This window comes from Musca vetustissima, unplaced genomic scaffold (genome assembly GCF_032173495.1).
Source record: "Musca vetustissima isolate MV318-11 ecotype Yass unplaced genomic scaffold, APGP_CSIRO_Mvet_v1 utg30559, whole genome shotgun sequence".
NCBI lineage: Eukaryota > Metazoa > Arthropoda > Insecta > Diptera > Muscidae > Musca > Musca vetustissima.
In genome coordinates, this window is record NW_026881310.1 from 81,422 (window position 1) to 96,423 (window position 15,002).

The 15,002-nt window shown below is 33.8% G+C and overlaps 1 protein-coding gene across 1 annotated transcript in view; it reads right to left on the reverse strand.

Moving 5' to 3' along the window:
* The window catches only part of LOC133327303 (synapse-associated protein of 47 kDa-like), a 46,607-nt gene extending 36,864 nt beyond the window's left edge, over positions 1–9,743 (reverse strand). The window contains exons 1-2 of the mRNA XM_061535867.1: positions 9,682–9,743; positions 7,573–7,809 (exon numbers count right to left, since the gene is read on the reverse strand). Coding sequence (XP_061391851.1) covers positions 7,573–7,809; positions 9,682–9,743 — 299 coding nt within the window. The remainder of the gene's footprint in view (positions 1–7,572; positions 7,810–9,681) is intronic.
* Between the last annotated feature and the right edge of the window lie 5,259 nt (positions 9,744–15,002).

The window sequence follows — 15,002 nt, forward strand, 5'->3', positions numbered from 1 at the left end:
AAATTTTGTACAATTTGAATTTTGGGTGAACCAATAGAGGTGGAATCTTGAAATTTGGAGTTGGGATCATTGTATGCAGTTTTGAAAATCGTACTAAATGGCACCAAATTTGAATTTGAGTGAACCAAATCCTGGAATTTGGAATTAAAATTACCGTTGTACAAAGTGTACTATTGGGGTATGTAGGGAGATTCGGCAGATACTACAAGACCTAAGAAAGATAATAAAAAATCAGTATAGAGCTAGATTTCTGTTGCGGTTAGAATTCGTGGCTAGTGTTGAGATATGGAGATAGAGAAATACGTACCATGCGCCATAAACGTTTTTGTATCAAAGATATTCTGAAAGCATGATTGGGAGTTGCCTTAATCGGAATGGAAAAAAATTCTTGGCAGTTGACGTTAAAGCACATTTATAAGTGTATAAATCATTTGAAAAATAAGTCCCATATATGTCTTCCATTTTGGTCCATGTTTTTCCATAATTCTCGTTTAAGGGCACCAACCGATTTTAGTTATTTTGAAGGTTGTTAATGTGGCATTTCTTCGTTTCCTGTAGACTAAAATACTTTCTACTGCCTATAAGTAGTGTCAACACTAATATGCACAGTTATCCCATCAACAATTATTTTTTTTTATTTCAAACGACTATATTTTTGGTACCAAATAGACGTATTGAAGTGAAATTAAAATTGTAGTGATGGTAAATGTTTCAGATCCATCCAAACCCTACTTTTTGGTGCAGTACAGGGGTTTCTTAAGGGGACCCCCCCCCCCACTCTCGGGGTCAAAAAATTTCAAACGACTATATTTTTGGTACCAAATAGACGTATTGAAGTGAAATTGATGGTGATGGTAAATGTTTCAGATCCATTCAAACCCTACTTGTTGGTGCAGTACAGGGGTTTCTTAAGGGGACCCCCCTATTCTCGGGGTCAAAATTTTTTTTGATTTAATTCGAATCTACACTAATTCAAGAATGTCCCTACAAAATTTCTAGTGAAAATCTCAAGAACTCTTGAAGATATAGCCGATTTATTGGGTCAGCATCAAGTGACGGCTAAAGGGCTTCTCAAACTTTAAACGCGTTTTTCTCTTTTGCGAATGGCGGGTACAATAACTCAAAAACTAATAACCCAATCGATTCCAAATTCTTACACCTTTCTCTGTGAGTGTATAGCTATTGTATGAACTAGGATAAAGCCAATCGGTGAAGATCTTCCTTATTTTAACTTGAACTTGAAAAATAGGCGATTTTCCAAAAATATTTTTTCAAAGGTCCGCCATTTTGTTAATTTTAGATCGAAGTCAATAATCCTAGTTCATACGAGAGCCAGACATGTACTCTTTCTAACACCGTTGAAATTTTCGAATTCCGATGTTCCAGTGAGGAGTTATCATTCCCGCCATCAAAAATAAGGACTTTTCTTTAATTACAAAAAACAACAACAAAACAATAACAAAAATTTTTTGTAAATTATTGTTCTTCTCTTTTAAATCTTCAATTATATATGTGCAAAGTTAGAAACCTTAACAAGCATTTGTATTCATTTACCAGCCCATTGAAAATCTTGAAAAATTGAAATCGATCGACATTTATTTTTAAATTCATTCATGGCTATGATAGAACCTTTGACAGAAGACTTTTAATAATCGTGGAAGGTGTTTTTTTGGTTCAGGAAGTACGTTTGACAAAATAAGTTCCCTTAAAAAATATATATTTTTTAAGGTCCTTTGAAGAAATATATATCTGGAAGATGGAAAAATATTATCTTGGAAGGTCCTTTGAAAATTATAATATTTTTAAGTAGTTTAAGACCTTTTAAAAAATATTTTTTAAATGGTCAAAGGGTCTTTAAAAAAATATGTTGTAATAATTGTTGTTTTTCAATTGAAAATTGGGGCTCTGAAAGATAATTAAAAATTCTGCTCCTTCTGTTCCATTGACAAGAACTTTTAGAAATACCGAAATGTCCTTAAAAAAATATTTTTTTAGTTCTCATTTAATGCCTTTGAAAATAATATATTTGTTAGGACTCCGAAAGGTACTTGGAAAAAAAATGCATGTATTAAAATATTTACATAAGTCTGGAAGGTCCTGGAAAATTTATATTTCTGATTACATTCTTTATAGATCCTGCAATATTTAACCACAACTTTCATTGTCTTCGTTTCATTTACCATGTCTACACTTAGTATAACACTCGTTGATGGTTGATTTTCGTGGAGTCTTATTGGAAATCTAAAAAAACATTCCCAAATTAAAAAAAATAGTTATTTGATGATCTTTTTTTAAATCATAAGTTTTTCTATATGAATCAAGTATTGCGAGCGTATTGTCAATATTCAAACACATACATATACAGACACAATGTACATACGTACTATATATATGTATAAAATACATACATATATACATCAAATAATATCCTTTTGATTTGATAAATAGAAGAAGATTTCATGTTATTTACAATGAAATTTAATGAGAAGAATGCTTGTAAGAAGAATATGATGACGAAGGAAAATAATAAAAAAAAAAATAAGAAAATGGAGAATCGATGACACCATCAAGACAAAATATAAAGAAAGTTGAGTCAATGTTTTTTTCTTCTTCTTTGAAATGTTAATAAAGGAAAATGAAGAGGAAATTTCACACTTCACATGACGTAAAGAAATAAGTTTTAACCTTTGGCTAACAAAAAAAGGTCAAATGACGAAGATGATGCAAGTGAGACAAAAAATGAGGGATAAGAAGGGAATTTGGAATCCACAAATAATATTTGTGCAAGGCACTATACAACAGTCATTCCGAGAAATGCATGGTCTCAGATGTTCAGTTTTTTGTTTTGTTTTCTTCAGAGGGAGGATAACTTTTATTTTCTATGAAATTCTCAGAGAAATGATTTTAAAATTATCAAAACGGTACACCAAAGAAAAGAAGAGGGAGAGCGGGCAGGCTACAACAATATGATATTCTACAACAAAATAGAAAACAAACAAGTAATAATAAACTAAATAAACCAAAGAAAGAATTAAAGAAGAAAACAATAGAAAAATAGTACAACAACAGAAAAACAACTCTACAACTTAAGTCTTATTAAGATGGAAAATCTATTGAAACAAAAATGGGAAAAAATGAAAAACTACTACTAAATACAACAATTATATGAGGGGAATTAATGGTCCCGTCGTTTACGATGCTCTACAATCCTGTTTTTATTGTTATGGTTGGAAGAGAAAGAAAACTGCAAAGCTTTCATTATCCTTCAACCAAAAAACAGAAAGCCAATGATTTGGGATTCGATGGCTTCTATTATGGTATGGTATAAGTAGTTGTTGTTGTTGTTTTGATGATGGGCCGCAACTATTTAATGATGGAATTTGATATTTTTTTTTGATTGTTTTGGTTCTGCTCTAATGGAAATACAAAAGAGGTAAAATATGTTGTGATGTTTGGAAGTGGGGAGCAAAAAAAAAAATAATAGAAAAAAATATAAACAAAAAATGATTAAAAAAAATGAAATTAAAAAGAAAATTATGAAAAATGTATATAAACTAAAAAAAATGTTTTTAAGAAAATGATTACAGAAAATGAAAAATCTCTTACAGACTCATTGTCCTCATGTCCTTTGTGACAGGATTTTATGAATTATTTTCTTTGCTTGATTTGCTTGGGAACTTACCTTAATATACAAGAAAGCGGTAATGAAAATATTTCATAAAATCCGAACTGTATAAACTATATTAGTTACTTTTTTACAGAATATTATTTGTATAATATAAATATTGAATTAAAATAAATATTATTTTTGGTATTAGTTTTACTGTAATATAAATTGTAATAAATATGTAAATAAAAGGGATTAAGACTTGAATAGTATTGAAAAATTGAATATAATAAAGCTTTATAGATATAAGAAAAAAAAACTTTAAATTTGCTCAAAAATTTACAGTGAAGGCAAGTAATGAAAGATTTGAAATAAACTAATTTGAAATTTTGAAATGTAAAAATATATCATAGAAATATATATGACTGCAGATCACACTAAGGTATGTATTTACTTAAAATCAATATTTTGTTGTCTACAAAAAACCCAATCTGATGTAAAATATACTGCACAGTCACGTATAGAGATATAGAATTAATAAAAAAGCAGATATGTGGCGTATGAGTTGTGTCGTTACTCATACGTCACGGAGTACTACTTTTCGGTAGTTCATTATTAACTGGCTTGAATAGTTAAATAGTACGCTAATAAAATCTAAACAAACCATTGTAAAATAATGATTATTTATTATTATTGTTCTTTGTAAAGAATTAAAAACAAACTAAAAGGAAAAACAGGGCAATCTTTTGAAAGAATATTTTAAGTGCCTTGGGTTTTGGAAGGTACTTTGTATAAAAAAACATCATATCTTTTCAGTGCCTGCTATTATATCTATGGTTTTGAAAAGTACTTTGACGAACTATTTGGAAAATACATTAACAAAATATATTTAAAAAAACCATGTCTTAAAGTCATTCATAATCATTTAGTGAATATAATAAATCTTCTTGAAAACATGAGACCTCTGGAAGAAGATCCATCAATATTATGCCTTATTGAAGCTATCTAGCCATAGAAACACAAATCACAAAGAAGGAATTTTATCAATTGAAGGCTTCATAAAGTTTTCACACCGTGCTTACCATGTATAGAACAGAGTTATCAAAGAAATAAAAATCGAATACGTGGCGTATGAGTTGTGTCGTTACTAATACGTCACGGATTACTACTATGATTTCTTTTCGGTACCTTCTAGTTATTAATGCAATATTTCTCTAATATAACCTAAAAAAATTATTGCAAATTGTTGTTCTTTGTAAAAAATAAAAAAACTAACAGGAAAGACAATGTTATGGCCAGGAAAGTCCTTTGAAAGAATTTCTTAAGGCCCTGTAATGTATTTTGGAAGGTATTTTGTCGAAATATTTGGAAGATTCTTTACAAAATATATTTAGAAAAAATGCTTTATAGCGACTCCTATTTTATTTAATTCACGGCCATTCAAAATCATTTTCTGAATATAATCAATAGATGATTTCAAGAAGGCCCTAAAAGTCTTCTTGAAAACATAAGACCTCTAGAAGGAGTTCCATAAATAGTACACCTCATTGAAGCTATCTAATCATAGAAACACAAATCGCAAAGTAGACATTTTTGAAGTTTTCACTTACAGGCTTTCCATATATTGAACCTCTTCTGGTAACCTCATTCGAATATAATATTTTCTCTTAGCTTTCTGTAAGTGGCCAATTTTTCGTCAGGCCTTATTTCGAACGAATAACCTACCTCAGATCAAGATAAACGAGATCACACTAATGAAAGTGCATACTATCTTTAAATCAATATTTTGTTTTTCACGAACAGAGATATCAAAGAAATAAAAATCGTGAGTTTTGTTGTTACTCATACGTTACGGAGTACTGCTTTCATTTATTCCTCCTTTGTTCTCTTTCACATTGGCTTTAGAGATAAAATCTCTTCGTTAGGATTTAGGACATCCTGAGCAATGCCACTTAACCAGAAGGTCCCAAAAAGCCTAAACAAAATATCTCTAAAAGAAGTTTCATCAATTGAAGATATCATTGAAGACACCTAGCCATAGAAACACAAATCACTCTACAGAAATTTTATCAATAGAAGACTTTTCTACAGGTTAAGGTGCTCACTCCCAGGCTTTCCGTGGAGAGAACCCCTATTAGTCTGATTCGAATAGAATGTTTCCTTCTAGCTTTACATAGGTAGGTCTTCTATTTAAATAATTCATCTGCCTTTGAAGAAAATGATTTATTTATACTGTCGTATAAAACTTATTTCTATTTCTTCTTAAGCTCTTTTAAAAAATTATTGGGACTTAAATTCCTGTAATAACTCTTCTCCAGATTAACAATACAACTGGCTTGGCCCTTCAGTTCGTACATAAAGATTCTCGGAACCTTCAGCTTGCTTCTTATTGACACATGGCCTTCAGCTAAATAATAATCTTTTCTTGAGATTCCGATAAACCTGACAGGTTGCTTCCAACTTTTCGATCAGTTTCAGCAAGCTTGTGATGTCCGTTTTCTATGAAGGTTAAATGATATTAAAAAAGCACTGCGTGCTTCTATTAAGTTTTCCTACTTCAGTCCGTCTAGACAAACTCCCTGACCCTTTAGCTTGTCTATAAAGAAGGCATCCGCCGAATCCATCAGCCCAATGCGCCCTTCTAAAAAACATAACTTCTATCTGTCTATGAAATATCTCTTTAAATCAATTTTATAGACTAGCTGCTTCAGCTCGAAAAACTGTCGTTTGTTCGACTAAAAATACCCTTTTCTGTTCGCCTATAAAGATGCTAAGCTCGTCTATAAAAGACTATCATCAGGTCGATTATAAAACAGCCATCAGATATTATAAAATGACTCCTTTCGCATATATTTACTGTCGCTCTTTCAACTCGTTTAAGAGCTATTTTCTGGACTATATTTCCTAATTTTTAAGAGAAAGTCAGGGTTCGTTTATTAATGTCTTCTTTCGTCCATCATTTCATCAAGAAATGTCCTAACCTTTCTTCTGTCCTAAAAATAATCCCTTGACATTTTGAGGACTTCAATAGTATATAAAATATGCTAGCATTAGTATTAAAACTGACCTGAATCTATTTTGCAGAGATTTTCGTCTATTAAAATAGTGTGATCTGTTTCAAGTTTTTTTTTTCATATAATATAGTTTTCAAATATATTAATAGTATACGAAAATTAATAATAAAATATATATATAAAGTGTTGAAGCTTTGAAGCAAATATTGAAAGGAATAAATATAAAGAAAATGGAAAGTTGAAATATAAAAAATAATTAAAAGTAACGCACTCTAACTACACCTGAATATAACGCTGGTAAATTTTAGATTATAAGGAACATTTTAAAAAAGGGAATTATTGATTATACAGCCGCAATTTCATAATAAATTAATTTTATTAAAAAAAACTTGAAGAAAATGCCTTGGAAATTGACGAAAAAATGAAATAAATTAAAACCGCCCGTGTGGCGTATAAGTAGTGTCGTTACTCATACGCATAGGACAACTGATTTGACTATTTTTTTTGTATTTCCTCGATTTGGATTGACTTTTATAATTAATAATTCCCTTATAAAATTGCAAAATAAATATTATTATAAAAACAAATTAAGAACTAATAAAAAACTCTTGTAACTAAATATTATTTAACTGGAATTTAAATATTTTTAATGATAAAAATTTGAACTTTGTAACTTCAGCATTTCATGTTTTTTGTTGCTTTTGTTATTTGCTATTTGCTTTGGAAATATAAATATTTGTGGCTTTAGAAAAAAAACAGAATATTTATGTAAACAAATAAAGAGCTTTGTTAACAAACGGTTTCGAACAAAATCACAAACTCATTACAAACTCCTTTGGGGTGATTAATTTGTTTTTTTTTCTTTTGTTGTTTTTTTCTTTTTAGTTGTAACTTTCCGTTAAAAAATATCAAAATTTCCTTTCATCATTAAGAAAGTTGTGGGGCCCATACCTAAGATACCTCGATTTGTCGTCATCCTCACCACCGGTGGCAGCTGCTGCATTTTCTGCGCCAGCGGCAGCGGCACCTTCGGCGCCCTCCTCGCCGCCCTTGCGCAGACCAGGTATGGATGGTATAGAAGGCATAGCTGGCATGGATGGCATAGCCATTGTGGGCATTGAAGGCATGGCCGGCATAGATGGTATTGATGCACTGCCTAACCAACCCTTGGCACTGCCTAACCAACCGCTGTAAAATTGAAAAAAGAGAAAATTGTTAATTAGTAAGGGTAAATAGGAAAAAAATATAATGAGTATTGAATATGAGCTAGTAATTATGTTTATTAAAATAACTAATGATGATGTTAGATGTTATTAGAGCGTATAAGTAATGACGTTACTCATACGTTACTCAAAAAATATAAAATCTCAAATAAGATTTAGTAATTAAAACGACCATACATGAAATTGTGACCCCTATGCGTATGATTAACGCCACTACGTATACGTACATATGAAACGGTGGCACCCTATGCGTATGATTGACGTCGCTACTTATACGCATCGGGGATTACAAATGCATATAAAAAGCCACGCAGGCATTCATTATTATAATTTAATATTGAATGGACAATAAGACAGCGACCTTCCTGATGTTTCCAATATATAGATAATTGGTATTCGACATTTAAGTGAACCACAAATGGTGTTGGAAATAAAAAATAACACAGTAAAAGAAAAATTGAAATGTCAGCTGCAATTTAATCCCAACCTTTCCGATCCAAAAACAAAAATAAATAAATAAACACCACACCCTTTCACCTTCATCACTTTTAAGCCATATCCATCCAGTCATTTGACATTTAATCATTGTAACCTAATTCATCTACCCTCATTTCCTGTCATTTACTAATTATTCAAGTGGCTGGATTTAATGAAATATGGTGTGTGTGTGTGCATTTGGCTGAATAATTAAAGATTTACATGCGAAAATATAATTTGTGGTGGGAGATTTGAAATGGTGGGAAGTAAACATACTTATTTTAGATTCGTTGTCTTGGAAGGAGGTAATCTGATGAAAGTAATATGAATGCTAAAAAGGACAGAACAGTGGGCATATTCAATTTCGTCTATGAAAGTATATCTGAGCTTCAGCTCGGCTCCATTACCCTTCAGTTCCCATTAGAAAGATTTCCTGAACCTCAACTCATTTATGAATTACTCATTAGCCTTTATGAACGACTTTCTGAGTTTCAGCACACATATAATAAGGTACCTGGTCCTTCATATACTCCACGAAAGATTTTCAGTTTCAATAAATATTTCAAAGACAACTTGGACCTTCAGGTCGACTAAAAGCTTTAGTGTGGCTACGATAACTACTTGAGCTTCAGATACTCTATCAGAAATTTCCTTGCCCTTCAGCCTTCCTAAAAAGTCGTTGAGGCTCTATTTCTCTTCAACTCTTTTGTGAACGACTCCGTGAGCTTAAATTAGTCTGCGTAAGGATATCCAGCCCTTCTGCGCATCTATTAAGTAGAGATATGAAGGAAATAAAGATCGTTCATGTGGCGTATGAGTTGTGTAGTTAATCATACGCATCGAAGAACGTATTTTTGCTCATTTTCGGATATTTCTTGCTTTTGATTGGCTTGCATTATTAATAAGTTCATAATAAAATCTGTGAACGACTCCGTGAGCTTAAATTAGTCTACCGAAGGATATCCAGCCCTTCTGCGCATCTATTAAGTAGAGATTTGAAGGAAATAACGACCGTTCTTGTGGCGCACGAGTTGTGTCGTTAGTCATACGCATCGAAGAACGTATTTGACTAATTTTCGGATAATTCTTGCTTTTGATTGGCTTGCATTATTAATAATTTCCTAATAAAATCGAAAATATATTATTCCAAAATAAATATTGTTCAAAAAATAAAAGCTACAAAATAGCTTCAGATAATCTATCAAAATTTTCCTGGCCCTACAGGCCTCCTAAAAAGATTGTGAGTCTCTATTTATCTTCAACTCTTCTGTGAACGACTCCGTGAGCTATATTTAGTCTGTAGAGGTATATTCGGCCCTTCAGCACATCTATTAAGTAGAGATTTGAAGGAAATAAAGACCGTTCATGTAGCGCATGAGTTGTGTCGTTAGTCATACGCATCGAAGAACGTATTTGACTCATTTTCGGATATTCCTTGCTTTTGATTGGCTTGCATTATTAAAAATTAAAAAAAAAAAAAATACCTGACCCTTCAGCCCTCCTAAAAAGTCCTTGAGTCTCCATTTCACTTCAACTATTCTGTGAACGACTCCGTAAGCTATAGCTAGTCTGATGCTCTGCCCTTCTGCACATCTCTAAAGGACTGTCTGAGCGTCAGGACATCTAGGAATGACTCCATGAACTTCATTACATTTACGAAAGTCTCTGTACTCCTTCAGCTCGTTTGTAAGGCTCCCTGACGCTTCAGCTCCTGTACGAAAGTTTTGCTGAGCTTATGTTTGGGTATGGAAGACTCTTTAGAACTTCGACACGTCTATCAAAGATTCCCTGAGCTTCATCACATATATGAATGGCTTCCCACCCTCCTAAAAAAATCATTTAGTCTCTATTTCTCTTCAACTTTTCTGTGAACGACTCCGTGAGCTTAAGTTAGTCTGTGGAAGGATATTCGGCTCATCAGCACGTCTGTTAAGGACTGTCTAAGTGTCAGGTCATCTAGGAAAGACTCCATGAGCTTCATTACATTTAAGAAAGTCTCTGTACTCCTTCAGCTCGTTTGTAAGGCTCCCTGACGCTTCAGCTTCTCTACTAAAGTCTTCCTGAGCTTATGTTTCGGTATGGAAGACTCTTTAGAACTTCGACACGTCTATCAAAGATTCCCTGAGCTTCATTGTGTATATGAATGACTCCATATCTCCTTAGATCTCTATGAAAGACTCTCCGGAGCTACAGAACGTCTATTAAAGACTGCCTGAGCATCAGCTTGTCTAAAAGAAGATCTCTTTTTTTGGACAAGCTCTTCTTCACCTCTATAAAAGGTTATATGTCACTTCAGCTCGCCCGTAAAAGGCTCCTAGCCTTTCAGCTCCTTTGATAAAGACTCCCTTGGTTAAAGGTCCTGTATGAGAGACTATACGGAACCACGTCTATAAAAGTTTCCCTGAGCTTGAACACGTCTATGAAGGGCTCTACGAACCTTCAGCACGTATATTAAAGTCAGCCTGAGCGTCAGCTCGCCAAAAAAAGATGCCTTATCTTCTGCACGCCTATGAAAGGATATATCCCTTCAACTAGTCTGTAAAAGGCTCCTTGCCCTTCAGCTCCTTGGAGAAAGTTCGTGTATGAAAGACTCTGTGGATCTCCAGCACGTCTTTCAAAGCCTGTTCGAGCATCGGCTTGCCTAAAAAAGATTCCAGAACTACAGAACGTTTATGAAAGCCTCCATGCCCCTTTCGCTCGTCCGTAAAATTCTCCTGGCTCTGCAGCTCCTTTGTGGAAGCCTTTCTTAACAAAATTTCGTGTAAGAAAGTCTCTACGGATCTATAACACATCTATCAAAGACTTCATAATCTCATCTGTAAAATCCTGCATGCTCAAAGAAACCCCTTCAACAGTTCAAAAGAGTATTCTCATGCTCGTATATGAAAAACTGCAAAAGCTTCAGTATACCTGTAAATGGTTCCATGCCCCTTCAAGTCTTCTGTAAAAGGCAATATAAGCTTCCGATGGCCTGGTAAATGCTCCCTGAACTGTAGTTCGTCTTTGAATGACTCTCTGGTTCTACCAGAGCTCACGTTTTGTTCAGCTGATCTTTAAAAAATTACCTGAAAGATTCTCTGAATTACCTGAGCTTCAGGTAGTCTTTAAAGGACAAGTTTTGTTCACCTGATATTTAAAAAATTACGATTGAGCTAACGAAGGGCTAACTAAGAAAGGCTCCCTGGATTTCAGTGGATCAGTTGATGATTTCAGAAAGGCTCCCAGACCCCTCGCCTTGTATATGAAAGACTCCATGAGTTTTAGAACATATATAAGGTTTCATGACCCTTAAACTACTCTGTGAAAGGCTCTGGGACTCCACTCCCTTTAGCTCAACTATGGAGACTCCCTTCAGCTCGTTTATAGACTCCCTTCAGCTGGTCTAAAAATACTCTCTTCAGTTTGTCTATAGAGATTCAATTCTTCCTCTGAAGAACTCGCATAGTTTCCAGTCCTTCCCCTTCATTGCATTTTTTTGTTATTGTTTTTAAATTATCTCTATCTTATATTTTATTCTTCTTTTTCTTTATCCACGATTATAGTTCAATGAATGAATGAACAGAGGAACTAGAAAATGAATGGCAAACTGTCACATGACCATAAAATATAACAGTTCCTAATTCTATTCTTAACTCTTCTTCCCCTGAAGCAGTAATCATTTCCACTCGCGCACACATACATCCGCACACCCGCAAACCTTAACTCCGAATCACTTGTTATTTGAATTTCCTTTTCTTCCTTTTGCTTTCACTCTTGATTAGAAGAGGAAATGTTCAGACGTTCAAATCAAATGACATTTCTTTTATTAAAAGGGATTAGTTGCCGCTACACACAGAAATGCTCGCCCAGCTGGTCGTTGTGACAAGTCGTGTACACTTGCAACCGAAGCAACGGAAAATGAAGAACGAGGAATTTTGTTGTGACAAAAAGGATTATGGGATTTAGAGGATATTTTCTGAAGCCAATGATAAGGAGGAGAAGAAATAAAATTAAATCAAAATAAAGGAAAAGGGAGGATGTTATATTTTTTATTGTTAAGTTCAATGGATTCTATAGCAAGGAATTCGCCCTTTGGTCCTTTAGACTTTTAAAAAAGGACATGGGTTCGTTTGTCTTTTGAAAAAATGATTTTAAAATATCCACGATTTTGTTTGGCCTTTGACTTTTTTATATAAAAAATCCTCGTTTGTGGTTCTTTTTAAAAATACATTCTTTTTTGTTTATACTAAATCAATGCTTGAGATAGTCCTTTGAAAGAACTAGTTTTAAAAAATCCGGATGTGGTTTTGCTTTGAAAAAGTATTTATAGAAAATCCAAGCTCAAGGTAGTGCTTTGAAAAAATAATTTTATAATGCCTTGAATAGCCCTTCAAAACTTTTTTAAATAATGCTTGAAAAAAATTGTTTAAACCTATCGCCTTGAATAGTCCTTAAAATTAATCGTTAAAATATTCACGTCTGGTGTAAACCTTTGAAAAATATTCTTTATAACGACCGCACCTTGAAGGGTGATTAAAATAATATTTTTGATCAAATCAAAGTCTTAAATAGTCTTTTGGACAAATATTCTTTAAAACGAGTGAGCGGAGCAGTATAGTCGGACGGGGCCGACCATACGATACCCTACACAACTACCACGGAACTCGGCTGTTTATTCCGCTTCCCATCACGGTGGGTTGTGTTGTGATGTTCGCCTATATTCGAAGAATATCCAGCCCTTCTGCGCATCTTTTAAGTAGATATTTGAAGGAAATAACGACCGTTCTTGCGGCGCATGAGTTGTGTTGTTAGTCATTCGGATCGAAGAACGTATTTTTGCTCATTTTCGGGTATTTTTTTGCTTTTGATTGGTTTATAATAAAATCTGAAACATATTATTGCCAAATAAGTATTGTTAAAAAAAATCGAATAGCTTCAAATACTCTATCAAATATTTCCTGCCCCTTCCCGTCCTCCTAAAAAAAAAGTCCTTTAGTCAATATTTCTCTTCAACTCTTCTGTGAACGACTCCATGAGCTTAAGTTAGTCTGTGGAAGGATATTCGGCTCATCAGCACGTCTGTTAAGGACTGTCTAAGTGTCAGGTCATCTAGGAATGACTCCATGAACTTTAGCACATTTACGAAAGTCACTGAACTCCTTCAGCTCGTTTGTAAGGCTCCCTGACGCTTCAGATCCTCTACGAAAGTCTTCCTGAGCTTAAGTTTGGGTATGGAAGACTCGTTAGAACTTCGACACGTCTATCAAAGATTCCCTGAGCTTCATCACGTATATGAATAGCTTCATATCTCCTCAGTTCTCCATGAAAGACTCTCCGGAGCTACAGAACTAGAAAACACACAAACAAATTAAGTTTTCGGTCCACTTCATCCGAAAATTTTAATCAGATCATCATCGAAAATTATAGGCGTTGTCTTTGAACATATTTGGAACTTCATGGAAAATATTATAGGGATCAGCGCTAGGGATTCCGCTCTCTAATGAGGTAATGGGTTGCTAAATAATATCTGAAGACGTACGCACCTGTAAATATTTGTGTGTAACTCCCACATCCGAGTACATACGACAATGTAATTGGAGTCATTTTAAAGGTCAACCACTCCTCTTGGATACACTATCAACTTCGCGGATCTATATGCTTCACGAGTAAATATATACGCCATAGAATACAAAGTTAGTCATTTTTCACATAAAAGTCAGGGTCCATTTGACCCGCTAAATAATGGCCCATCTTTATCAAAGCAGGCATGCATATTATCTGTCCCAATTCTCTTCTCCATGTAAAATTTCGCGAGGTTCGGGTCATATTTGTGGCCTCTAGATGGAACAGTAAAACCGACAAAAATTAAATATTTGGTCCATATCATCTCCTAAATATTAACCGATCTTTACCAAAAACAATAAGGGTCTTTACTGGCCAAAACCCTTCCTACATGCAAAATTTCGTGAAGATTGATCCATAACTGTGGTCTGTATCGTGTTTACAAATTATAATGGACAGGCGGACAGACGGACGAACGGGCGGATACACATGTCTAGATCGACTCAGTTAGTCGAGATATGATGATCGGTATGCCTAAAGGTGGGTCTAACACCAATATTTCGCGGCGTTACAAACTCTTGTGGCTGCACAAAGCTATAATACCGTGACAACATAGTTGGGTAGGGTATAAATATCCCGCCTTAATTATTATGAATAGTCCTTAAACATGTTCTTTAAAAAATCCACGCTTTGAATAGTTCTTTGGAAAATTATTCTTTTCCACGCAATGATTGGTCCTTTGGAAAAATATTTTATTCCACGCAATGGTTGGTCCTTTAGAAAAATATTCTTTAAAAAATCCACGCCTTATGAAGTCCTTAAGAAAAATATTCTTTAAAAAATCCACGCCTTATGAAGTCCTTAAGAAAAAATTCTTTAAAAAATCCACGCCTTATGAAGTCCTTAAGAAAAAATTCTTTAATAAATCAAGGCCTTGGTTTGTCCTTTAGAAAAAATATTCTTTAAAAAGTGCTCGCCTTGGCTTGTTCTTTAGACAAATATTCTTTAAAAATCCACGCCTTGTGAAGTCCTTATGAAAAATATTCTTTAAAAAATCCACGCCTATGTAGTCCTTAAGAAAAATATTCTTTAAAAAATCCACGCCTTGGTTGGTTCTTTAAAAAAAATCTTAATCCTCTG